Source organism: Lepidochelys kempii, chromosome 1 (genome assembly GCF_965140265.1).
Source record: "Lepidochelys kempii isolate rLepKem1 chromosome 1, rLepKem1.hap2, whole genome shotgun sequence".
In the NCBI taxonomy this organism is placed as follows: domain Eukaryota; kingdom Metazoa; phylum Chordata; order Testudines; family Cheloniidae; genus Lepidochelys; species Lepidochelys kempii.
In genome coordinates, this window is record NC_133256.1 from 138543696 (window position 1) to 138571518 (window position 27823).

At 41.8% G+C, this 27823-nt stretch overlaps 1 protein-coding gene across 1 annotated transcript in view; it reads left to right on the forward strand.

Moving 5' to 3' along the window:
• The window catches only part of PPEF1 (protein phosphatase with EF-hand domain 1), a 56715-nt gene that overhangs the window by 25324 nt on the left and 3568 nt on the right, over positions 1-27823 (forward strand). Inside the window, exons 6-15 of the mRNA XM_073328038.1 lie at positions 2612-2726; positions 6701-6747; positions 15552-15718; positions 17471-17507; positions 17999-18148; positions 19843-20163; positions 21415-21600; positions 23377-23519; positions 24520-24626; positions 27285-27448. Of these exons, the coding sequence (XP_073184139.1) occupies positions 2612-2726; positions 6701-6747; positions 15552-15718; positions 17471-17507; positions 17999-18148; positions 19843-20163; positions 21415-21600; positions 23377-23519; positions 24520-24626; positions 27285-27448 (1437 nt within the window). The remainder of the gene's footprint in view (positions 1-2611; positions 2727-6700; positions 6748-15551; positions 15719-17470; positions 17508-17998; positions 18149-19842; positions 20164-21414; positions 21601-23376; positions 23520-24519; positions 24627-27284; positions 27449-27823) is intronic.

Below are 27823 nucleotides of genomic sequence, written 5' to 3' on the forward strand. Positions count from 1 at the left end.
GAGTAGAATTTCAGCTGGATGGTGCACTGAGATGGCTATTTTTAAATTAAAAGGCCTGCAATCATTGGATGGTGAGATCATCCTAGACATTATTAACAGAGCAGGAAGTACAAGAAAGAAGGAATCTCAGTGGGAAAGTATTTTTGCAGCTGAGAGGAACAAAGAGATTGAATGGATGAGTTTTAAAGATTGAGAGTTTCATTCTGACACTTACTTACTCCTGGGGGAATTCTGTACCAAAAAATTAAAAATTCTGCACACAGTATTTTAAAATTCTGCATATTTTGTCAAAATAATGTGGGTTTTTTATGCAATATTATCCACAATTACAGACCACCAGTCATGATTGAGAACATCATTGCAGGATGTGCAAAATAATTTGTCCTCATCTGCATGAAGTTTTGTAGGGAATTCTCGAGCACGAGAAGCTGGTGGAGGCATTTTTGATGCATGATGTGAAGGCTGTTCATGTCATGCAAAAGAACGAATATCCCTTTGGTAACTTCATCTGGACCTGGCTGGGTACTTTGAGAAGTGCTTGGTTCTGATTGTCCTGATGTTTTATTGACTGCTTGATAAATGTTTTATTTGCCCTCAAAGTCTTTTTTTTTAAAAAAATGTGTAAATAAAATAAATCCTAAACTGTAATCTAACCCCATTGTGCCACTTTGGCACAGGAAAAAAGTGAGAAAGCACATAGATCTTCCTTGCTGAGGATTCCCTTACTGTCTTTTATAATAAGGCTCCTTTATCTCACCCTGGCGATGTAAAGGAGCCTTAAAACTTTTAAAAAAATACTTGTGGCACCTTAGAGACTAATAAATTTATTTGAGCATAAGCTTTCATGAGCTACAGCTCACTTCATTGGATGTGATGCTGTAGCTCATGAAAGCTTATGCTCAAATAAATTTCAGAGTAACAGCCGTGTTAGTCTGTATTCGCAAAAAGAAAAGGAGGACTTGTGGCACCTTAGATAACAAAAATAAATTTGTTAGTCTCTAAGGTGCCACAAGTACTCCTTTTCTTTTTGGGAATACAGACTAACAGGGCTGCTACTCTGAAACCTTAAAACTTTTACAGGTTTTATGCTCCTGAGGGAATTTACTGAGAATGGGAACTGTTAACTAACAATAGGAATATTAACAACGTCACTAGCAGGCAGGTTGCTACATTTCTGTCTCAGAGAATGAGCTCAATTAACTATCAATAGCAACATTAACAATGGTTTTGTTTTTTTCACATCAAAAACTGCTTTTCATTTCAAACATTGAAACAGTTTTGTAGGAATGCACAAAGCAGACTCTTATTCTTCCTCACCTTATCCCCTCTCAAACAAAAACTGATGGAATTTGCTATCAGTCCAGTGCTTATCTGCTATAAAATGAGCCTCCAGGCAATTTAATGGATAGCACTGTCTGATTGCATTTCCAACCCTGTCAAAACAGCTGCTTGCTTTGTTGCAATGAAGGAACATAGGCAGGCATGCTGCTATATTTCTGCCTCAGGGGACAGAGTCTGCCCTCATGCCTAACAACCCGAAGCCCTACCCCTCTGCACCAGGTGCTCCACAGTAGCAAGGGTGAGGGACAGAGTCTCTCTTGCTTGTTCGCAGGCAGACATGCCCAGCCCCAGCCCCTGATGGTGATTAATGTCTTCCACGCAGACATGTATGCCCATGCCCTCCCCCTCCCTCCACCCCACCCCGGGCAGTGATTTGGGTCTCTGAGGGCTTCTCCAGGTGCTGGAAAAGACGCACTGCCTGGGCTGTTGGGGAAGAGGCATGTGTCCCCCCCAGATTTCTTCTGTATTTTTCTGCGCAGGGTCACAGAAATCTGTGGACCATAAGAATTCTGCACCCATGCAGTTGCTCAAAATTCCTTCTGGAGTAGTTTATATAGAAGAAGGCAGATTAACTATTAACTTTACAGCCCTGACTTTAGTTTTCTCTCTCTTGGTTTTTTCCCCCTTCTTTTGTACTTTACTACTCATTATTAAACTTTCACAGCTAAAAGGAAGTTTTTTGTTATTTAACAATACCTAGCATTTGTATAGCCTTTATCTATTCAAAGAGCTACATTAACCCCATTGTACAAGTGGGGAAAATGAGGCACACAGGTGAAGTGACTTCCCTAAAACCCCAAAGCAATTTACTGGGAAAGCTAGGATTAGAATTTGGGAGTTCTAAGACCCCATGCTCTGGGTATCCTTAAATCTTTGACTGCCAGAAGCTGAGACTGGACAGCAGGGAATGGAGCACTCAAAAAATTGCCCTGTACTGTTCATTCCCTCTGAAGTATCTGGCACCAGCCACTGTTGGCAGATAGGATACTGGGCTAGATGAACCATTGGTTGACCCAGTATGCCATTATTATGTTCTTATGAGTTTTTGATTCTTCATCCTAGACCATGCTGCCTGTAATTGTGAAAGTATGTGTGGAAAGTATGTGTTTAGAAAGTATGTGTGTACAGTAAACAATCTTTAAATGTCAAATAACTGTAGCAAAATTGTTGGTAGTGGGTGGGTCTCTGTGTTGGCAGAACTTTTATTAAGTAGCATGTCCTATGTATATTTCTAATATGCCTCCTTCGTCTCACTGCATTCCTTTCACAGCACCTTCATGCCCGCTACGTCCTACAGCTGCTACATGAAACCAAGAAAGTCCTTAAACAGATGCCCAACATCATTCATCTGTCGACCTCCTACTCCAAGGAGATAACCATCTGTGGTAAGATGACAGTGAATATAGCTGGTTTTGGCCACAGGGTGATATGGATATTCCTGACTGCAGCCATAACTGTAATTTTGCAGATGGTTTTAGAAAAGCGCAAATCTCCCCAAACTACTACAGCTCATGCTGCTGAGTCACCACTGGTATATTTTAAGAAAGCCAAAAATCTCCTCTCTTTTTTCACCCTGTCAGATGTTGCTTGGTGAGTCAGTGTTAAAACACAGATCCTGCACTATAGTTAGGGGTTTTGTTTTTTTTTGGAAAGTTGCACAACCATATATAAAATGCCACCTAGTGCTGTAAACATTTACTTTCTGCATCACCGCTTGACTTACATGTCCTTGAGAAAGGGAACTTTCCATCACATCTGGCTCAACAATAATTTCCGTAAGAGTTTCCCTGAGTTATGGGGTCTTGCTTAGGTTGTGCTCCTTCTTGGTCTATGCTTTGTATCAAATAGATGAAGAGACTAAAAACTCTATGTTCAGTAAGTCACGAGGAACCTTCTAGAATTTCCTAGTCGATATAAAATTTCCTAATAGGGCTGAAGGGTAGACATGTTATGAAACTCTTTGTGACGGGGTCCCCAGGGTGCAACCTGGACTGTGGAACTGCTGAGCCCTCCAAAATCCACCAGCCTGGGATGTCTCTCACACTGTGATGTTGATGTCAAGCTACCAAACTCTGATAGGCACTGCACTTACACAGGCGGGGCACACCCAAATGAGTTACATGAATGATCTCCCAGCTACTCATGAACCAACAATAGAGAGGCTCCAGCCAATTCCCACAGCTTCCCAGGCTTGCACCCCAGAACTGTACCATCTTACACTGGCCAGAAGCGGAAAGTGGACATGCACCAGCCTTTGTAATCTGAACAGATTTCCCACGCACTTTAGACAAACTCACTGGTAAGGATAAAACGTTAAAATAAGTATATTAACTACAGAAAGTAGAATTTAAGTGATTATATGTGGTAGGTATAAAGGTCAGAGATAGTTACCTTAAGAAAATAAAAGTAGAAACACATTCTAAATCCTAAACTTTTATTCTAAGCAAGAGTAGATGAACACCTTTTCTCCCCCTGACAGATGGTACATGCAGGTTACAGTTCCCCAATACACAGACTGGACTCCTTTTCCAGTCTGAAACCAAACTTCCCCTGTTCAGAAACTTTGTCTCTCAGACATGCTTCCAGGTGCTGAGATTTTGGGGGAGGAAAGAGAGAGGCCAAGTGACGATATAACTGTCTCTCTACTTTCTTCCAGCTTGCTGGAAAAATCTTTGCTGTGATGTGAGAACCAGTCAGTCCCCATTGATCAAGCAGTTTCCATTACATATGTGCCTTCTCTAAGGAGTCTCTGGGATAGTGTTTCAGAGTAACAGCCGTGTTAGTCTGTATTCGCAAAAAGAAAAAGAGTACCTGTGGCACCTTAGAGACTAACCAATTTATTTGAGCATGAGCTTTCGTGAGATGAAGTGAGCTGTAGCTCACGAAAGCTCATGCTCAAATAAATTGGTTAGTCTCTAAGGTGCCACAGGTACTCTTTTTCTTTTTTCTGGGATAGTGGAGTCTTTCTTGTTGGGTGCTGATGAGCCATTAATGCTGTCTGGCTATTGACGGCTACTCTTTTGTTGTAACTGAAAGGCTGGTTATGGGTGTTCCCAACCTCACAACATATTTCAGTAACACACACATAGCAATACTTCATAACTCCACATACAATGACGGCACATACAATCCAACAGGATATTAATGTTCAACAGATCAAGACTTTTAAAATGATACCTCACAAGGCACACTTTGTACGAAATATATCATAATTATATCACCATGGTGAACATGGAGATTCCAGGGTGCTACTTTGGGGTAGCACATGATGCCCCTGTATTTCCCAGTTAATAAGATTAGAGTTATGGAGTATATGATAGAAACATCCTGCCATGGGTGTAGTCAGTACACTGAAATTCACCATGTTTCAGGCCAACTTCAGCCATCTTTACATTTAGTCGTACCATACTCTGTGGCTGCTGCCATTGATGGAGATGGCAGAATGAGGCCCTTGATTGACAACATGCCTGCCTCTGGAATAGATTATATTGTATGTAACAACATGTGTAATAGCCTTTTAAACCTTCTGACTCCTAAAAATATTAATGTCATTATAGGGCTTAATCTTTCTTTATATAAGAATTTAATTAATCTTCACACAGTGATGTAGTGTGACACAGGGGAGAAGTTTCAGAATGAAAAGTGCCTTCCGTCCATGTGTTTTGATTATGCCATCATACATTATAGATAAAAGGATAACAGAGCATGGGTAGGGAGTTTTAGCTGCAAAACAGAATAGTAATGGCTATAGTAACTGACAACTATAACTTGTCCAAAGTTACTTACAGTAGTAGGTTACTATTAAGTGTACAATTGCAGGTGCAGATAAATACCAACATTTTCGTAAGAGTTGGTTGAGCATGTAATGCAATTGCAAACAAGGGATTTTACATGCACAGCTGTGCACCTAAATGAGGTCTTTTAGGTAAACTATTGTTCACCGGACTTAAAAATACAAAACACAAAAATCTGAACCAAATAAACATGTGTTCACGTTTGCTGACTGATCAGTGCTTTCTTGCTAATCAATATACATGTATCCTCCTGTTTGTAGCCTCATTTGCACTATTTAAGCAGCATAAAAGATGTTCCTTCTTGCCATTTGAATAAATAATGGCCTTTGAAACCAAAAGATGTTTTGTAGCAGATGAAAGCCTAATTTTTACTGATGTTGAGACCACAATATTAACTTAAAATAAGATTTCCCCCCTCCAGATCCCCTTTGAACTCCATTCAGAAACTGAGGATTAAATATTATTCTGAAGTATTTTCCTATCTGAACCCCCTTAGCCCACTGAAGTCTACGGGAGTGTTTAAATTGACTAAAATTGGCTATATGCCCTATTAACAGTAAAAATGCCTCTGCCCACCCCATTTTTAATACTGATGGTGAAAGCATGAAATCTTTGAGTATATTTATGTAAATTTGGAAACTTTTTAATGTTTATTTGGATGATGAGATACAAGTTAAGAGCCCGATTCTGGCTCCCCTTCCCATCCAGGTGAAATTTACTCCTATGCAGAGGGGGCCTATGCACCAGTTAAATCCCACTTAGTCCACTTTGAAGACTTAAAGTAGTGCAGGATCCCTTTACAAAGGGGTGAATTCCTCTTTTTGAATAATACTTTGTACTATTCCACAAGAAACCCCCTGACAGAGCTAAAACTGGCATTATTGGTGCATCTTGTTCTTGGAAAGATTATTTATACTCTCTCTGCCCATCCCCACCCATAACAGCCAAACTCTGGTCCTGAATTAGACAAATAGAACAGATGCTATATAATATATGTCAGATAACAAGGTGATGTTTTTTAAAAAATAAATAGGATTTTAAAATCCCATTAATTTAGTTGCCCAATTAAGCATGGCCATCTGTTTTAAGTACCAGTGTGCATATTGGCTATGCTCACAGGTATGCTAAACACTTATTTCTAGGTTCCTATCTTTTTCTCATAGGTATTTGTAGGGCACCCCTCACTGGTAACAAAGCACAAATATAAGAACTAAAATTCATAATATGTTTGTTCATAATGTACCCATCTCCTCAAGTACCTAACTCTTTTCAAGGCTGCAAGTGATCTTCTACCCTCCAACACACTCACATAAAAAGATTAAAGCTTCATGCAAGGCTATTGTAGGTGCACTTCAGTGTGTAATTGCCAGATTTAGGTGTGCAGCTCAAGCACACCTCTTTGAAAATGTAGTCTGTATAAACCAAGATGCAAGGACAGTTCTACCAGGGAAAATGTGATAAAATCATATTGACACCTACTGTAGTTTTTAATTTCAGTTTTCTCATTTAATCAATGTGGTATAACAGACTTTGTCACAAAACTTTGAATATCCTGTTCTCTCTAGGTGATTTGCATGGAAAACTGGATGATCTTTTGCTGATATTCTACAAGGTAATTAGATGCTTTATTCCTGAGCATTTTCACTCTTTAGGTTGGCGCTAGGAAAGCAACTGCATACCACACAGGTATTGTTAGGTACTGTGTATGTGATATATATTCACAGAACAATAGGTTGTGCTAGTTCTTTGGCTACTGCTGTCTTTCCACCTCAGCAACCAAATGGCAATTTTGAAGAGAGAAATCTGGGTGTCTTTGGCTCTCTGACAGTTTGACTGAATGCCAAGCAGAGAGCATAGACTAGTGTGATAAACCAAAATGAGAGATGGCTTCTTGAACCTTCTACAAAATCCTGGTGCTACTGTAATATTTTGTAAAGGCTCAGTTCTTCAAAGAGAAAGAGCCAAATTCATCCCTGGTGAAACCCTACATCATGGCTGATTTAGCCATCATGAAGAATGCAGCAGTTTTCTCAAACCTCTCCAAACCCATTTACGCTTCCAATCAATATCTACAAAAGTGCTTTTTTTTTTTTATACTATTTACAGGAAGTGAAGTGCAGAGCACTTCTATCTGCTTAAAAGCTTTCCCTTTTTTGAAAGCAGTCATGCAATTTTGCACAAAATGAAAATATCTTGGGCATCCTCCATTTAGCCTGCAGCAGCTGTTCATGTGTTTCATGTGAAATAAAACATAATTATGCTTTGCTAACGTGGAAAAAATGAAACTCCAGGCTATGTCTTCTCTGCAGTTGTATATTTAGCTGAAGGCATAAGAATTTTCCTACAATACGTTCCAAATTTATTTTCTTTTTAGTATGATTCACCACCTTACAGTTTAACAGATACTCCCTCTGATTTCTTTTTGTGACTGATTATTCTGTATTCGTCTGCATTGGCTGGCATGAGTTAATCCAGGTGCTTGAATGATGTAATACCTCTTTGTTTAATTGGCTGAGTTACACTTTCCACTCATCTGTCAGCTGCAAACTTGAATATTTTGTCCAAGCAGAAACCTAATTTAAAAAAAATTAGGACAATACTGACCTAAGCAGGGGTCAACTTCCCATGTTATTAAGTTACCAATTTTAGCTACTTCTTTGCTTTCCTGCCTTTTAGCTGATAGTTCAATGAGACAACTTTTCCATTTCCAAATTGCATATTAGAACAGCATGATAGAACAGTTGGATTCAGCCTACTTTCAATATTCAAAACACATGGCATGGTAAAACACTCTATTTTGGGAGTGAATACTTGAATGTTTATAGCTGCAAACAGCCCTGGATATGACGTACCATTTTAAAATACGGCATTGGAGAACAGGGTTTGTCTCTTAATCAGGATGAAATAATGAAAACAGCCCTCAGTGTGAGGGAGGAAATCATGACTCTGCTGGAATCGATGGCCAAACTGCCTTTGACATCAGTGGGGCGAGGACTTTACCCAAAGCCTTCCACGGTTAGGAGGTTATTGACAGGATCCTTTCATCAAACGACATAAAAAAGCAAACATTTTGGCATGACTTCTGAGTGCTCAGGGAATTCAGGATTGAGGATCTTACTTATGTGGAGAGTAATTAATTGATGCAGATAGATACAGCTCAGTCTTCAACATAGATTTACATAGCCCTTTGGTTTAGGAATTCCGTAGTGACACTCTCCTGACATGTCCTTGATGTGCCACCAAGTCCCAGGGGCTCCTGCATGGCGAGGTGTATGTATTGGGCCCTACCAAATTCACGATCCATTGTGGTCAATTTCATGGTCATAGGATTTTTAAAATAATAAATGTCATGATTTCAGCTATTTCAATCTGAAATTTCACAGTGTTGTAATTGTAGGGGCCCTGACCCAAAAAACAGTTGTGGGAGGAGGGGAGGGTCACAAGGTTATTGCAGAGGGGAGGTTGCGGTACTGCTACCCTTACTTCTGTGTTCCTGCTGGCAGTGGCGCTGCCTTCAGAGCTGGGCAGCTGGAGAGCGGCAGCTGCTGGACAGAAGCCCGGCTCTGAAAGCAGAGCTACTGCCAGCAGCGGCACAGACGTAAGGGTGGCAGGGGACGGCATCGCCACCCTTACTTCTGCAGGGCTGCTGGCGGGACACTGCCTGCAGAGCTGGGCACCCGGCCAACAGCCGCTGCTCTCTGGCTGCCCAGCTCTGAAGCAGCCCAGAAGTAAGGATGGCAATACTGCAACCCCCCTAAAATAACCTTGAGATTCCCCTGCAATTCCCTTTTGGGTCAGGACCCCCAATTTGAGAAACACTGGTCTCCCCTGTGAAATCTATATAATATAGGGTAAAAGCACACAAAAGACCAGATTTCACAGGGAGAGACCGGATTTCATGGTCCATGATGCGTTTTTCATGGCTGTAAATTTGGTAGGGCCCTATGTATGTGCAACTGTCTATGCTGGCTCTGCACATCCCAGGGATGCACCATATGTCAGGCGTGTTCTTGGGTGGGGGAGGTGGCTTATAGGCCATGGCTGTTTCGTGGCCACTTTTCATGGGCATAGTCAGCACAAAAGGGTCATGAATGAATTTTCCTTCCTCCTGCTGCCTAATCCTACAAGCTCCAGATCCTCAGCTTGTGTAAAGCATAGTTCAGTTGAAGGAAATAGAGCCGCAGTTTACACCAGCTGGGGATCCAGCCAGCACTACATCTGGGAGCCATTTGCAACTCTATCAGCACCACATTCTTAAACTTAAAAGGAATTTCTTCTTTTGAGATAACAAGTACTGTTAGCTCCCCATCAGAGGGACAAAGTGATACAACTGTCTAAACACCCAGCTGAAGAATTCCATTTAATTCAGCTGCCTACTGAGCTCGGTGGATTAGAAGTGGCTGCTAACCCCCTTTGGCAAGGTTCAGTTACAGATGTGGTTTACAATACACTCATTGGTTTGCTATTCATATGATTTTTGCCACAATGTATACACATCTCTGAACCATTAATGAATAAAAAAGGATAGGAGCTACATAGGTTTAAATGACAAATTTGATGCTCAGTTGAAGTATTTTACATAATATTATGCCTGATACCTTTTGCTTTCATTTTTAAGAAGATTATCTCACCTTTTCTTAACTGAAGTGTCCAATTTGTAGATACTTCATTCCGGGCTTTGTTAAATTACAGTGTTTCCAGTCATTCACCCAAAGCCTTGGAATTTTAAATAGTTTATTGCTAAATTAGACTCTGTTAAATTGATGTGTAGAGATACCCTGAAGCTGAATAGAAGGCAGATAACAAAGAAGCTAATTAACCACTAACACAGAAGATACAATAATGATGCCCAGCAGCAAACAGCCTCACAACACTAGTCTACAAATCATTAGAGAGCTATTTTTTGTTCTCATTTCTGAAGTGTCTCAAGCTTCTATAGATTTTAATTTTGTTTTGCTCTGGAACTATGACTGTCCGTGAACATTGGAGAAGTGGAAATCACTTTAAAACTTGGCAAGAGAACATCAAAGAGCTAAAATACCACTTTGAATTTGGAATCCAGATATAATTGTGTTTTAAGTTCAAAATCTAAACTTGTTTTTAAAAAGTAGGGCTGTGACAAGCTTTTCCAAGAGAGAATTGGTAGAGCTTAGAGAACAAACACCAGCTGATGTTAATCCAGTCAATCCAACTTTCCACATACTAATATCGGTTCCTTGCCTTTTCCTCCTGTCTGTGGATGTCCCTGCCCTTTCTGGAGCCTCAAGGATTCCTTCCTTCCTTCCTTTTTCTTTTTTTTATTTTATTTTTTTTTATTACTAATCACATCAGCCACACTATCAGAGGCTCGTTCACCTGCACATCTACCAATGTGATATATGCCATCATGTGCCAGCGATGCCCCTCTGCCATGTACATTGGTCAAACTGGACAGTCTCTACGTAAAAGAATAAATGGACACAAATCAGACGTCAAGAATTATAATGTTCAAAAAAAGAAAAGGAGTACTTGTGGCACCTTAGAGCAAACAGGGAAAGATTAAGAATGAGCTCTCAAAAATGGATACTCTCATAAAGAACCAACCTTCCACACAAACTTCCTCGTGGCTGGATTTTACTAAAACTAGACAAGCCATTTACAACGCACACTTTGCTTCTCTACAAAAGAAAAAAGACACTAAACTTTCTAAACTACTACATGCTACAAGGGGCCACAGCAATGGTTCCCTCACCCCACCTAGCAATATTGTTAACCTATCCAACTATACTCTCAGCCCAGCAGAAGCAGCTGTTCTATCTCGGGGCCTCTCCTTCTGCCCCTCCACCCCCACGAACATGATACAGTTCTGTGGTGACCTAGAATCCTATTTTCGACGTCTCCGTCTCAAGGAATATTTCCAAAATACCTCTGAACAACATACTAATCCACAGAGGTCTCCCTGCCAACACTACAGAAAGAGGGATTCTAGATGGACTCCTCCTGAAGGTCGAAACAGCAGACTGGACTTCTACATAGAGTGCTTCCGCCGACGTGCACGGGCTGAAATTGTGGAAAAGCAGCATCACTTGCCCCATAACCTCAGCCATGCGGAACGCAATGCCATCCACAGCCTCAGAAACAACTCTGACATCATAATCAAAAAGGCTGACAAAGGAGGTGCTGTTGTCATCATGAATAGGTCAGAATATGAACAAGAGGCTGCTCGGCAGCTCTCCAACACGAGTTTCTACAAGCCATTACCCTATGATCCCACTGAGAGTTACCAAAAGCAACTACAGCATTTGCTCAAGAAACTTCCTGAAAAAGCACAAGATCAAATCCGCACAGACACACCCCTGGAACCCCGACCTGGGATATTCTATCTACTACCCAAGATCCATAAACCTGGAAATCCTGGGCGCCCCATCATCTCAGGCATTGGCACCCTGACAGCAGGATTGTCTGGCTATGTAGACTCCCTCCTCAGGCCCTACGCTACCAGCACTCCCAGCTACCTTCGAGACACCACTGACTTCCTGAGGAAACTTCAATCCATCGGTGATCTTCCTGATAACACCATCCTGGCTACTATGGATGTAGAAGCCCTCTACACCAACATTCCACACAAAGATGGACTACAAGCCGTCAAGAACACTATCCCCGATAATGTCACGGCTAACCTGGTGGCTGAACTTTGTGACTTTGTCCTTACCCATAACTATTTCACATTTGGGGACAATGTATACCTTCAGATCAGCGGCACTGCTATGGGTACCCGCATGGCCCCACAGTATGCCAACATTTTTATGGCTGATTTAGAACAACGCTTCCTCAGCTCTCGTCCCCTAAAGCCCCTACTCTACTTGCGCTATATTGATGACATCTTCATCATCTGGACCCATGGAAAAGAAGCCCTTGAGGAATTCCACCATGATTTCAACAATTTCCATCCCACCATCAACCTCAGCCTGGTCCAGTCCACACAAGAGATCCACTTCCTGGACACTACAGTGCTAATAAACAATGGCCACATAAACACCACCCTATACCGTAAACCTACTGACCGCTATTCCTACCTGCATGCCTCCAGCTTTCACCCTGACCACACCACACGATCCATCGTCTACAGCCAAGCTCTGCGATACAACCGCATTTGCTCCAACCCCTCAGACAGAGACAAACACCTACAAGATCTCTGTCAAGCTTTCTTACAACTACAATACCCACCTGCAGAAGTAAAGAAACAGATTGATAGAGCCAGAAGAGTTCCCAGAAGTTACCTACTACAGGACAGGCCTAACAAAGAAAATAACAGAATGCCACTAGCCGTCACCTTCAGCCCCCAACTAAAACCCCTCCAACACATTATTAAGGATCTACAACCTATCCTAAAGGATGACCCAACACTCTCACAAGTCTTGGGAGACAGGCCAGTCCTTGCCTACAGACAGCCCCGCAACCTGAAGCAAATACTCACCAACAACCACATACCACACAACAGAACCACTAACCCAGGAACTTATCCTTGCAACAAAGCCCGTTGCCAATTGTGCCCACATATCTATTCAGGGGACACCATCACAGGGCCTAATAACATCAGCCACACTATCAGAGGCTCGTTCACCTGCACATCCACCAATGTGATCTATGCCATCATGTGCCAGCAATGCCCCTCTGCCATGTACATTGGTCAAACTGGACAGTCTCTACGTAAAAGAATAAATGGACACAAATCAGATGTCAAGAATTATAACATTCATAAACCAGTCGGAGAACACTTCAATCTCTCTGGTCACGCAATCACAGACATGAAGGTCGCTATCTTAAAACAAAAAAACTTCAAATCCAGACTCCAGCGAGAAACTGCTGAATTGGAATTCATTTGCAAATTGGATACTATTAATTTAGGCTTAAATAGAGACTGGGAGTGGCTAAGTCATTATGCAAGGTAGCCTGTTTCCTCTTGTTTTTTCCTACCCCCCCCCCCCCAGATGTTCTGGTTTAACTTGGATTTAAACCTGGAGAATGGTCAGTTTAGATGAGCTATTACCAGCAGGAGAGTGAGTTTGTGTGTGTATGGGGGTGGGGGGGATGTGAGAAAACCTTGATCTATGCAGGAAATAGCCTGACTTGATTATGTAAAGAGTTGTCACTTTGGATGGGCTAGCACCAGCAGGAGAGTGAATTTGTGTGGGGGGGTGGAGGGTGAGAAAACCTGGATTTGTGCTGGAAATGGCCCACCTGTTGATCACTTTAGATAAGCTATTACCAGCAGAACAGTGGGGTGGGAGGAGGTATTGTTTCATGATTTCTGTGTGTATATAAAGTCTGCTGCAGTTTCCACGGTAAACATCTGATGAAGTGAGCTGTAGCTCACGAAAGCTCATGCTCAAATAGATTGGTTAGTCTCTAAGGTGCCACAAGTACTCCTTTTCTTTTTGCGAATACAGACTAACATGGCTGTTCCTCTGGAAAATGTTCAAAAACCAGTCAGAGAACACTTCAATTTCTCTGGTCACTCGATTACAGACCTAAAAGTTGCAATTCTTCAACAAAAAAACTTCAGAAGCAGACTCCAACAAGAGACTGCTGAATTGGAATTAATTTGCAAACTGGATACAATTAAATTAGGCTTGAATAGACACTGGGACTGGATGGGTCATTACACAAAGTAAAACTATTTCCCCATGTTTATTTCTCACCCCCCACTGTTCCTCAGACGTTCTTGTCAACTGCTGGAAATGGCCCACCTTGATTACCACTACAAAAGGTTCCCCCCCCCCACAGCTCCCCTGCTGGAAATAGCTCATCTTAAGTGATCACTCTCCTTACAGTGTGCATGGTAACACCCATTGTTTCATGTTCTCTGTGTATATAAATCTCCCCACTGTATTTCCCACTGAATGCATCAGATGAAGTGAGTTGTAGCTCACAAAAGCTTATGCTCAAATAAATTGGTTAGTCTCTAAGGTGCCACAAGTACTCCTTTTCTTTTTGTGAATACAGACTAACACGGCTGCTACTCTGAAACCTACTTTAATTCACTTCGTTTTCAGACTCTCATAGTTACAGTCCTTTTTGTGACCTTTAATTCAGAAACTGCCTGAATTAGAGGGAAGTTGCTGCAGGGGATGAGCATGCTGCTTTTGCAACATTCCCAGCCTGTGCTCTCCAGAGGATTGAGAGACCAGAATGAGAAATCAAATACTGCTGTCTTTTAATAGCAGGGCAAACAGCAATCATCGGACGCCTGATCCAAACCCACTGAAATCAATGGAAAGATGCCCTGTTACTTCATTAGGCTTTGGATCAGGCCTTAGGCCACCAATTTGCATACAATAGTGGGCCCCATCAGTGTCCCATTTCACTCCCCCAGAATGAAGTCAATTGGGAGGCACTTTGTCAAGGAATCTCATAGCTGCCCAAGAAATGCTGAGTAACTTGTGCTGTGCCCCGGGGATGTAATGTTTTGGGTGACTTCACAGTATTGGAGTTGGACTGTGTTAAAGTGTATGGTGATGATCTGTCAGTAATGAGTCTGTATGCCAATGTCTAGCAGGTTTCTTTCTGGCAGGGTAATCTCTATAGCAAGTCAGAAGTGGAATAAACAGTTCTAACATTCATACCCCTTAGAAATGATGGAGATATAAACATTGACGTCATGCTTCCTGTAAGCTGACAGTAGCCACTGGTATGTTGACAACCAATGCAGGTAAAACATAGTACAATAGATTCACTAAGGTATATCTCTAAATTGTCATTCATAAAAATGAATTGCCTTATATCTTCTGAACTATGAAGTGTGGATTATTATGATACCTACAAATCCCAGATCCCTTGTCCCCTGAGTCTGAGAACTTTTCAGATCGTAGCTTTCTTCTTGAGTATGCTAACCCCAGGCTTCTCAGACTTTTTCTCTCTTAACAGTAGAGTGTCCCATGGGCACCTCGCCTCCCATTCACATCGAACAGACCTCCTCCCCACCATTTGCAATTGTATCACTTCCCTGCAGCAATGGCATTTATGGGAAAATAATATTACATTAGGAGAGTAATGATTTGATTGCTCCTTTTTAATATAATTTAGCAGGTGGAAGCAAGGCTTAGAGTTAGCACCATGTGAGGCGTCAGATTTCCATGAGTCATCAGCAAGTGCTTTGCAAACCTCCAGTAGTCCAAAGATCACAGTGTGGGGACCTCTGTCCTAAAGAGGAGAGAACAATGTGACAGCACTCTCTCTCTAAATCCATGTGTTATGTAGATGACCTAGCAATATAACCTGTGTTGCTTGCAGCTCCACTTTTTCATATTATAAAAACAACCATAACATGACATACAATCTGAAAACCTCTAGCCTTTGTTTTTGGAAATTCATTTTAGTCTATGCCTGTTAAATACATTGCCTCACCAACTTTGCTTGTTTTGTTTCCTTCTGCAGAATGGCCTGCCTTCAGAAGAAAACCCTTACCTTTTTAATGGAGATTTTGTGGATCGGGGGAAAAATTCTGTTGAAATACTTATTATCCTGTTTGCCTTTCTTCTTGTCTACCCCAACCATTTACACTTGAACAGAGGGAACCATGAAGACCATATCATGAATCTGAGGTAACATTTTCTTCTGTTCTTTTTCCATGCAAATGTCACTGAGTTGAATGCCTTTTTGATCCTTTTGCTATGGTTATGATGAATCTAGTTGCCACAGGTTTGTCTCATACAGAAACAAGTATTTTATTGGGCACTCAGATGTTAATTCTGCATCTTAATTTAGCAGGGGGAAGGGATATTTCTACTAACCCCCTTAAACGTGGATCTGATTCATTTCTCACTCAGGGACCAATTCGCAGCCCACTGAAGTCAATCAACTTTGCAGAGCTTTCAGGTATATGAGATTTTGAGGCACAATCCATATTTTGTTTGAATCGGGTTGCCTGTTCCACAGCACTGATAAGGCAGGTGGTGTTCCATCACCAAACAAGTGATGCTCCCTGTCCAAATACGTTGTAACACCAGGAGAAATGCACGAAGATAGGAGCCAGGAGACCATGAGCTAAAATCCCACCTCTACTGACTGCTGTTTCTCAGCATCAGAGACTTCCTTCATTGTACAAATAAGTTAATTGAAAGGCTGCACAAAGTGATCTCGGGAAAAGCTAAGGCTGTGGGCAGACCCAAGTCTCATCCATTCAGCCAAATTGCATCTCAGGAAAAAAAATATGCCAAAGCAACGTTAGTAGCTATCCTGATTGTACCCCCGGGGCTCACCGCTGGACAACGCTTCTCCCAGGCACAGGAAGAGAACCCAGCAATCCTGATCCCCATCATTCTACTGCTGTCTAGCAAATAGTTGCCTGACCAAATAGTAAGAGATGAGTTGTATCCCCCTCTTGTGATCATTACATAGAGGGGAAATTACTCTCTTTGCTCAAGTAGTAGAGAGCTATGCGGGGAGCTCGGGTTCAGAATTCAAACCTTGTTGATGTTCCATGGGAGAGGATCCTTATGGTTGCAAATAATGACATTTATTTTCCCAGGGTTGTTTTTTACAAAACTGGTTTGTTTAATTCACACAGTGAGACAATGTCCTTAAAAATGGAGTTTATAGTGAAAAAACATAAACCTGTCAATTATGGTGCGATGTGCAAGAAAGCTAAGATGTTCCGATTATGGTCATTTGTCACATATTTTGAGTGGTTGTATCACACATTGGCTAATTTGAAGGCTGAGAGATGTGGGGCTTTGGACACTAGGACTTCATTCCACTGAAATCAGGAGTTACAATCATATAAAACCAATGGAAGATCAGAATCCTGCCCTTTGTGAAGCACGGACATGGTGGGCGAGCTTTTGGAAAGAACGTAAATGATTTAAGAGGACAATTCCCATTGACTTTCACTGGGACTTGTGCTCTGAAGTCACTTAAGTGCCTTTGAAAATCCGTAAGGCAAAAGAATTGCATGAAATTTCTCTTTTGCTAATGGGCAAGAGCCCACCAATTCCTTTTGCTCTAGGTTCTGTTTCTGCCCAGGAAGTTTTGGCTCCATTAACATTGTATAATGGTCAAAACTCATTCTCAAGCAAATGAATCAGAGTAGAGGAAAGCCATTTGTGTATATTGTTAAATCAGGAAAATGTCTGGAAAAGTTGTGGGGGTGGAAGAGGAAAGAGGGAATGGAGAATTCCTAGAAGTTACTGTAGTTTTCATTTTTTTGTAATTATTATTGTTGACGATTTAGAGTGTATGCACTAGCTATAATGGCAGAAGTAATGTTTCACATGAATCATAGAAACTATTGCCGGGTTATAGTGAAAAGTGATCATGCAGAAAGCCAGTTTGTGATGCTGTCTTTGTTTTTTCAGATATGGCTTCACAAAAGAAGTTATGAAGAAGTACCGGGTAAGATATCTTTTCTCCCCCCTTATTTGCTTCCAACATGTGCTGACTGAAGTGTGTGTTAACAAGAAGATTTGCTCTCAAGAATGTAGTGTAAATACAGAGTAATTCCATCAAGATCAATGGAATTATTTTGCATTTATACAAGTGTAACAGTGAGATTAGAATTTGAACAGTTAGTTTTACTTATGTACAGAGATGTATGAAGTAAAATAGGAAAAGTTTATGAAGCCAAACAATAAACATCAGAAAAAATGACGCTGAAAGAGTAACAAAACGATCAAGGCAGAATCAAACAGTCCTGAAGGTAAATTTTGGAATGTATATATTCATATTATATTTCTGGGTTAAACCAATGGGCATAATTGTTCATACAGATTATTGAAGTCCAAGCAAAACAATAAGGTCAAAAGAAACTTCCACATTATTTACTTGTTGTGATAAGCACCAGTGACTTTCAAGAATGATATCTAATAAAATAATATATTTTACAGTCCCATGGCAAAAAAATTTTAAATCTTCTGCAAGATGTTTATAGCTGGCTTCCCCTTGCCACTGTAATTGACAGCAAAGTACTAATCGTACATGGAGGAATATCAGACACCACTGATTTGGATTTCCTGAATTTATTTAAGAGAAATAAGGTAAGAGACTGTACTACTGTAGAGTTACCTTTATTCTGTTTGTGATCTCTGAAAGTGTTTACTAGTAAAAATATTAAGGTAAAGTTATCTAAGCATTTTATAGATTTAGAGAAGACAGTAGATACTACCTAAAGAAAATACAGCAAAATAGAGACAATGACTTCTTCAGAAGGAAACATTTGTGGTGAATGGTGCCAATGGACATTTGAGCCAAATCTTCAGCTGGTGTAAATGAGTGTAGATCCACTGAGATAAGTGGAGCTACACCAATTTACACCACCTGAGCATCTGACCCACTATATAGTAAGACCATATGTTTGTCTAGAAAATATGAAAATTACCTTATTTTAACAACTTGCAGAAGTTTCAGGAGAACTAGGAAATCCATCAGTGTGTGAATTTCCTCCTTTTTAATCCAGTTCAACTTTCCTTTAGTGATAGTTGTGCACTGGGGCCCCAGCCCTACAATCTGATCTGTGCAAGCAGAACTCCTCGGCCTGCATGGAGCTACTTTGCAGCTGGGTGAAATCCCACAGAAGTCAAAAATCTCTGCCTATTTGGATCCTGTTTCAGGATCAGACCCAGAGGCAGCCAAAATTCCACTTTTCATAACTGAAACAAGTTCAGAAGACAAGAGGTCAAATTCGGCCCTGAGATTAAGCAGGTGCAACTCCTGCTGAAAACAGTGGAAGTTACTAACACCAAGTCTATGCTTGGCCTGTTATTTGCAGATATTAATGCAGCTGCTATGCAACGCATAATTAACGTGTGAAATCACCTCTGCAGGAGAGTACTGAAATACTTCAGTAAGAATCAGACATTTGTGAGCCGGATTCCAAATGCACTGGCATTTGTGGTATTCCAAACTGATACCTGGCACAATTTGCTGCCAGAAGCAGTTTCTATATCTAGCTATTATTTTTTGGCACGCTACACAATCCCCACTTATATTTTTGAGTCAGTGCCTTAGGTAGATAACAACTGTTTGGATGTTGATCAAGACCATGGGGAAAGACAGCTTCGGCTCAGATATTTAGGACTCTGTGGAAGAAAATTATGGTAGTAGTAGAATCAATTTTCTTTTTCTTTAATAAATTGTTTAATACACACACTTTTTTGGCTAAAAAAATGAGCTAGTGCAAGTGAATCTCAAAAGAATATGCAAGAAGCAGCCTGACTCTTTCAAGAAAAGGTTTGTTTTAAAATGAATTGCCAAGGCCAACCTATGCAGCTCTAGAAGAGCACTAGCCCTGGTGAACAATCAAGGAGCTTAGGTTTATTTAAGGGTATAGTGTCTGATTCGCTACTGGGTTACTCCCGTTTTATCCTGGTGTTATTCCATTGATTTCAACTGAGTTAAACCAGAGTAATGCTAGAATAAAGAGTGGAGAATCAGGTCCATGTTTCTCAGTGAATACCATTTCATCCCCAATGTTATTGATAAAGGGGCAGATTTTCAACATAGGTATCTAACTTCCAATGGAATTAGGTACTGAAGTTTCTACCGGGAGTTCAAGAACTGTATTTGGTGAAAAGTTAAAACTCAGAGTTTAAATCCAGAGTAGTGATGAGTTAATATTTCCTTCAAGCAGTTGTTGCTGAGATATGGAGCATATGATGAAATATAGTGCATCTTTGACTTTTTTGATTTATATAAGCATCAATGAATATGCACTGATGAGTCTGTCTTTTAGATGAAGTCTATGCTGAGACCACCGAAATCAAGCACAGAGAGAAACCATGACCTGGAAAGAACTGACTTTGTAGAGTACTCTCCTATAATAAGAGTCAAGAGATGCCTTCCTGGGCAGGCTATTGCTGTCAAAGGAATGACCAGGCCTTCATCATCTAGCCATAGAAGACGATACACCGGTGATCTATTGGATGCTGGGGAGCACAGGTGTCTGCTTCATGATGGTGCTAGCTCTGGCCCGCTCCTAGATGCACAGTATCTAGAGTGCGGTGTTCATATGCCGAGCGTGCCTTCAGAATTAACAGCAAAGGAATGGAAACAAGTATGTGAAACCAAATACAGACTTCTTTAAAAACAAACTATCTGTATAGGCAAATGGAATTTATTTTGTGTAAACAGGATGTTTTGATTCTGAGATGAATAGAGAAAACTTTTTCTTTCAGACATCATTCTGGGCAGTCAAGGCGATTTTCATTATGGCTGACTCTACCGTCTACCTCTGGTCATTCAAATGCACTTCAAGACACATCACTTTATTCTACAAATAAATATGTTTTATGTACTATATTTTCTCAGTGTTCAAAATATCTCAATAGCAAACATTTCAATCCATTTCAATAGTATCTGATGCAGTTGAGTGTCCTTGTGTGGTAGGATCTGATAGTACAAAAGGTACTTTTAGTTTCAATGGGCTGTAATTTCACAGTCGTCAGTCAAAAACTGCACCTATTTTGTGGTTGCAGTGCACACACGAGCAGGCTTGGGGAGCTGGACGCTAACCTACCCAACAGATCCCAACTCCTCGGGTTTGTGGTATGCAGGGCCTGCTGATTGTTCAGGGAGAAGGGATTTACCTTTGTCAGCTTCCCTCCATTTTTGCCTTGTTCCAAAGAACAAGATTAAGCCCTCAGTGTACAATAATTTAATGAATTGTGACAACTCTGTGATTTTAATTCACAGAGCTGTTTGTAATCTGAAAAAATAATTGTAAGGCAGGGGTATATTTTCCGAGTTTCTCTTTGGTCAGCTCCTTTAAGCAGAAGTGGATGGTTATATTGGCTTCTGTGTGGGCAACTCTCTTCTAACATAGGAAACCTGCCTCCTGCCACTGACCCATGTGACTTAGGAAAGCAGGTCCTTAAACTAATACAATGGAGACTGATAAAACTCTAGTGTAGAAATTAGACTATTCTTTTGAAATGTGAGTCTTCCAAAGACAACAGAAAACAAAAAGCAAGTGTTTTGTTCTCTCTGGAGTGTATTAGTTTCTGAAATTGTTTGGAAATACAGTATAAAATCTACCTAGTGATTTACATTTAAAAACTCAACTCAGATGGCTTTTGTTTAATAAACGCAAATAAAAAGAAATGTTTTCCAAGCAAAAGGAATGTATTAGTTTAAGGAAATAAAGAAAACCTGAGAAGTCTAGCCTGAGAAGTATCTTATTGTGCTTAGGGCCCCTGTAATAGCCAGCATTTCTAAATAAAGTCCCAAATAAAGTATTTATTTCTAAATAAACTGACAATGTTGTACTAATTGTCAGTAATCATGTGTGTTGGTTTGTTCTTCAAAGGTGGCTGATATTCTTTGGAGTGATCCAAAAACCCAGAATGGCTGCACACCAAACAAATCTCGAGGAGGTGGTTGCTACTTTGGGCCCGATGTTACTGCCAGGCTGCTTAAACGGTATAATCTGAAGATGCTGATCAGGTCTCATGAATGCAAACAAGAAGGTTATGAGATCAGTCATGATGGGCAGGTAAGATTGTCACGTATAAAATAAAATGCTGCTGTGAACTTCACAGAAAACCCCATAGGAGTAACCTCAAATGTATCAGCTAAGTCAATTGGTGAAAAAGAGTGAGTTCTATAAAACGGGTATTGGGAATATTCACAGTACTCATGTGAGGTTTTCTTAGGCAAAACTTCCCTCACCTTGAAGGGGAGATTTGTTAATGACAACAAGAATGGCGCCATAGCCACCCGTGCTTTGAAATCGCTGAAAACCTCCACTCAAGTCACACTGTCTCTGCCTTAGGAAAGTGCATTTTTTAAAAAAAGCGTGTCTCTGTGTCTCTGAAAAAAGCACTGAAAGGCCCACTGACTGTGCACTTTGTAATAGAAACATTATAGGGCTTACTGCACGTGCTTCTGCACGTGCTTCTGCAACTTGTTTTTTGCACACTGGAAATTTGTCAGGACAAATGCTAGTTAGAGCTGCATCACTGAGGGTAGAGAAAGAATCTGAACTACGTTTTTGTGCCTGAAATCTTACCCTGGGTAAATTCTAGTTTTGGGAAATTGAGAGGGAAGATGTTCCTGGGTCATTTCCTGTTACTCAAGCCTAAAATTCCAATAATCTTTTTGTAGCTATGCTATAGTCCATTATTATGAGTTACATTCATTATTGCATGGGTTTGCAACCTGAGGGTCATGACCAATGTTCCCTCTAATTTTGTACAGCCATGTGCGGAATGAATTTTGTTATGTGCACCAATATGGAGGTGATGTGTGGTGGGGGTGGAGCCAAGGGGTTCGGCATGTGGGAGGGGGCTCAGAGCTGTGGCACAGGGTTGGGGTGCAGGGGGGTGAGGGCTCTGGCTGGGGGTGTGGGCCTTGGGTTGATGCCAGGGATGAGGGGTTCAGGGTGCCGAAGGGGGCTCAGGGATGGGGCAGAGGGTTGGGGTGCAGGGGGGGTGAGGGCTCTGGCTGGGGGTGCAGGCCCTGGGGTGGGGCCAGGGATGAGGGGTTTAGGGTACCCTGGGGCTGCGGCGGGGAGAGAGGACTCCCCCCAGGCCTCTCTTGCCGCAGCAGCTTGGGGCAAGGGGAGAGGCATCTCTCCCTGGCTGCTGCAGCTCCAAGCCCAGGGCCGGGGCCAGGGCTCTTCTTCCCAGCTGCGGCAGCTTCAAGCTCCAAGGCTGGAACTGGGGCAGGGGCGCCTTTTCCTGGCCACAGAAGTTCTGAGGCTGGGCCAGGGGAGGGGTGCCTCTCCCCATCTGCGTGGCCCTTGATAGCATGGTGCGTGGCCGTACAGCTTAGAGGGAACTTAGGTCATGACCACCCTGTCCTTCTCATGTTGCTAATGGGAGATGAGTTCCAGTGTGGGAAAGGTCAAGACCCACTGTATTGTAAGTATATCAACGTACATGTTACTTTAATTCATCTGAGTAATTTCCTTCATCTTCTTGGCCTCTCTCTCTCTGACACACATGGCTAGAAGGAAGGGAAGGAGATTCAAAACCATTTAGACCCCAGGGAAATGTTGCCTTTGTGGCAAGTGTAATTATATGTTGTTTGTCTTATAAAGTGAAGTCCTCATGGAAAAAGTAAAAAATGAAGTCCTGAAGCAGGACTAGAGTTGACATTTTGTTTAGTTGAGCAGCCATTGGCAGGCTTATAGATTTATTAGGGTTTTACACTTGTTTTAATTCATTTTGTAACCTGTCTCAATTTTCTAAAGCCAGTTTTAAACTTCAGTCAAAAAGGGAGCAGCTTTAATCAATCCCACTGATTTCTTTTTTTCTTTTATTATCAGGTTATCACTATTTTTTCTGCCTCTAACTACTATGAAGATGGCAGCAACCGTGGTGCTTATCTCAAACTGAATCCTGATTTGATACCTCGCTTTGTGCAGTATCAAGTCAGTAAATGCACACGCAAACAGACTCTTCACCAGAGGTACAGTAAGGACAACACATCTAATGGATACAGGCATAGGCGCCGACTCCGTGGGTGCTCCACCCAAGCTCACCCCTCCCCCCCACTCCCGGCCGCCAGTGGCCCCTGCCAATCAACTCCCAGTGCCTCCTGAACAGCTGTTCTGCAGCATGTGGGAGTCACTGGGATGGAGCGGGGAGGAGTGGAAACGAGGGGTGCTCGGAGGAGGGGGCGGAAAGAGGCGGGGTGGGGGTGGAGCAGGGATGGGAAGAGACGGGTTGGTGATGGGGCCTTGGGGGAAGGGGTGGAGTGGGAGTGGGGCCTGGGGCTAAGTGAGGGTTGAGCACCCCTGGGGAAAATTAGAATCCGGCGCCTGTGAATCCATGTACAGTGTATCAATACTAACCCAGAATGTGTGAATTGTTCACGGCAGAAGTTACAAGAGAGGTTTAATTGTATTTGCACAGCCCTTTACGTTACTTGGTTTTCTTTTTTTTTAAATGGATTTAAAAACAAATGTGATAACAGATAAAAGGGGTTCCAACAGCTCTAATTTGATTGTTCTGAGTTATTTGCAGTGCTATAAAAAGAATCAAGGATTTGAATTGTATAAGACAGCAAATGTACAGGATATGTCGAGCCTGATTCGCCATTGTATGACACCATTTTCACACCGGTGTAATGCCATGGCGTAAAACTGGAGTAATACTGGTGTGAATCAGGCCCAAGAATTTTGTCAGAACAATTCTGCCATGCATGACACTAGAGTCCACTTTGCTAATGTAAAGGACTTATACTTGACTGTGTAATGTCTGTCATGAATAACTCAGCCACCAAATAAGCTCAGACCATTCTTTTGGGTTTTTTAATGTCACTGTTTTAGGGGGCTCGTTGCAGGGCTCCTAAACTGAGATTGTTTGTTACAGGGGATTGGTACACAATAAATACTGCATATGGAAAAATTTGAAGAGCTAGAGAATTTCAATCCTTGAATTGTCCACTCTGATTGTTTTCTTCATAGGGTGAGTGTAGTTGAATGGTCTGCATTAAAGTCATTACGAGAGAAACTTTACTCCCGGAGATCAGAACTCATTGCAGCTTTCAGACAATATGACCCAAATGACACAGGTAATGAAACCAACCACAGATGAAAGTAATTAGCTCTTAAAATTAAGTTGCCAGCATTGTCATCAAATAGGACCAAAAATGCACTCTCTCTAAAATTTAGTTAACAGCTATTAAGTATCTGGATTTGTATTATTATTTGATTGTATTATGAATAGAACATTATTTCTTCTGTGTAGTAGGATAGTTTCCCATGTAAAGACATACAAACACTGCATAGAACAAACATCCCACAAACTGGAGTACATCAAGAGTACCGTTTGTCTGAATACTTGATACATATCAGGAGCACAACATATTTTTCACATGAATGGCATCCACCGAGGAGACTGCAATCTGTAAAATACATGATTAAACAAAGGAAGAGCCTAATTCTGTGAGAGACTGAATACCCCCAATTCCCAGTGAAGTCAATAGGAGCTAAGGGCCCTCAGCACCTTACAGGAGGTGCTCAACACTTCAAAGGGATCAGGCCCTAAATATGCCTGTCAAAAGGCTGCTGTTGGATGCCATTGGAGTAGGTCCAGAAAATGGTCTTCTGCTTTGTCCTTCATTACTGGATCTTTGCCAATGCTTATATAAGTATAAGGGAGAGTAGAAGAATATGCCAGGGAATCAAGGATGCATCATAGTGCACTGCTGGATGGAAGTCTTGTGAAGAATTTCAGGGTTTTGCATTTGTGAGGCCTGGCGAATGGACCCAAGCCATGCTAGGTGGGTGTGGGTTTCATGAGCTCCCAGAATTCTCCATAAGTGAGGTGACAGTCTGAAGAATGTCCCTGGCTCCGGGAGGCCTTTCACCCTGGACAAGGCATCAGCCACTCCATTTTCTGTCCAAAGAATCATAGAATCATAGACTTTAAGATCAGAAGGGACCATTATGATTGTCTAGTCTGACCTGCACAACGCAGGCCACAGAATCTCACCCACCCACTCCTGTAACAAACCCCTAACCTATGTCTGAGCTATTGAAGTCCTCAAATTGTGGTTTAAAGACTTCAAGGTGCAGAGAATCCTCCAGCAAGTGACCCGTGCCCCACACTGCTGAGGAAGGCGAAAAACCCCCAGGGCCTCTACCAATCTGCCCTGGAGGAAAATTCCTTCCCGACCCCAAATATGGCAATCAGCTGAACCCTGAGCATGTGGGCAAGACTCACCAGCCAGACACCCAGGAAAGAATTCTCTGTAGTAACTCAGATCCCACCCCATCTAACATCCCATCACAAGCCATTGGGCATATTTACCGCTAATAGCTGAAGATCAATTAATTGCCAAAATTAGGCTATCCCATCATATCATCCCTTCTATAAATTTATCAAGCTGAGTCTGGAAGCCAGATATGTCTTTTGCCCTCACTGCTTCCCTTGGAAGGCTGTTCCAGTTAGATTCCATACCTTTGAGTGCACTCGGGACAAGTATCAATCTGCCATCCTCCACTGAATAACACATAGCACTTTGTACTACCCCACTTAGGCCCAGTGGGTTTCTTGTTCCTGGGAATTAGGAACTGCACAAAAGCTTCTTCCAAATCAGGAGTGTCCAGAGCTGCCTCTCACTGTATTTCAGCACAAGGTTTCTGAAAATGGGGGGAGGAAACCTGACCAGTTCACTTATTCATATAGGAGCCTGATGGATTGTGTTGGACCCTGTGTAGCTTTGTTATAGGAGAGCTGTGAAGTATGGAATTTTTTGATTATCCAGCCTGATTTGCTGCCTCAGTATCCGGGGAGCTTCCAGTTACTATTTGTGTGGGAAGCCATCTCATGTTTCCTGGGAGGTGGGGTTTAGGTGTGACAGTTAGTCAATGGTGCATGCTTCTTTCCAGGTGAAATGAGTGAAGGGGTTGGTACTGAAGTCCAGGCCTTAGGGCCTTAAGCATCATACTAGGAGAGGAAATCCAGCTAAGGAAGAAGTGGGCAGCTGAAGAAATTCACAGATAGAAAGTGCCCCAACTATGAAAGTAAGGGTTTGGGCAGGCACAAGTCCAGCAGTGCTAAGGCAGTCTCTGCCTCGGGAGCATTTCTAAACTCCTCCATTGCTAGACATCTTCAGAAAGCTATGTCGGTGTGGAACTGAGATCAGGGGTAAAAAGCCAGAGAGTGGGCACCTCCTCCATATAGTCTGACAAGTCTCTAGAATGGGCGAAGCTGTCGGGCAATACCACTAGAGAACACAAACACTGAGGCATCAAGTGAAGGTAAATCTGTGGTTGGTTGACATTGGATGGACTATTTGCATAGGAATAGGGATTGAAATCTTTGGGCACCAGAAATCTTTTCCTCATTACACTACCTCACGCCGTGTCCTTTAAAGGTGATAACCGAAATGTTAAGGTCGTAAACACCATTTCAGAGCTAAACAGTCAAGTCACATTTTCTAGGTCTTATGTGGCCCTATCAGCTGTGCATGGTAATATAGCTACAGTATATGTTTGCAGGACCTCAAATCTGTAACATTCCTTTTGAATAAAGTAATTGCTCAGTATACAGTTATTTCAAATGTACTAAAACACTTCAATATTGTCTAGTTTTTGTGTCAAAGAATATTTGTATTAGACTATTCTGCAACTCTTTAAAAAAACAGCAACAAAAATTGCTAGCAGTTAGTAAGAGTGTGTTGTTTGGCATGCATTTATAACCATGAAATGATCCATTTTGACAGGAAGAATTTCTGCCACTGAATGGGCCTCAGCAGTGGAATCTGTTTTACATCTGGATCTCCCATGGAGGACTCTGCGTTCTCGGTTGGTGCAGCTTGCTCCAGGTGGAAATGTCGAGTATCTTTCATGTTTTAATGATTTGGAAATAAAGCCAGCTATAAAAGAGGTAAGAGAAAAAGAGTCATATCCAAATCTTACAGGAACATTTTCTTGGAAGCTGGATGGACAATTTCTTGGACAATTGAGGCCAGATTTTCAAAATACTCAATTTCCATGTAGGAAGCTAAATAAAATGCTTTTCAAAAAGTGCTAAATAAGAAGTGAGCTCCTTTATATCTCTCCATTTATTAAAGTGATTTAAGGATTTATCTGCACTGTTAAGTGAAGGTCTGATTGTAGTATGGGTAGTGTAGCGGGGTGGACACCCGCTCAGGCCCAGAGGGGTTTAAGATAGCCCTGGGAGAGGGCTAGGGCAGGGGAAGAGCTGGGCTGATTGGCAGAGCAGCCGCGGCTGGGGGCCATGCCCCAAACAGACCCAGTG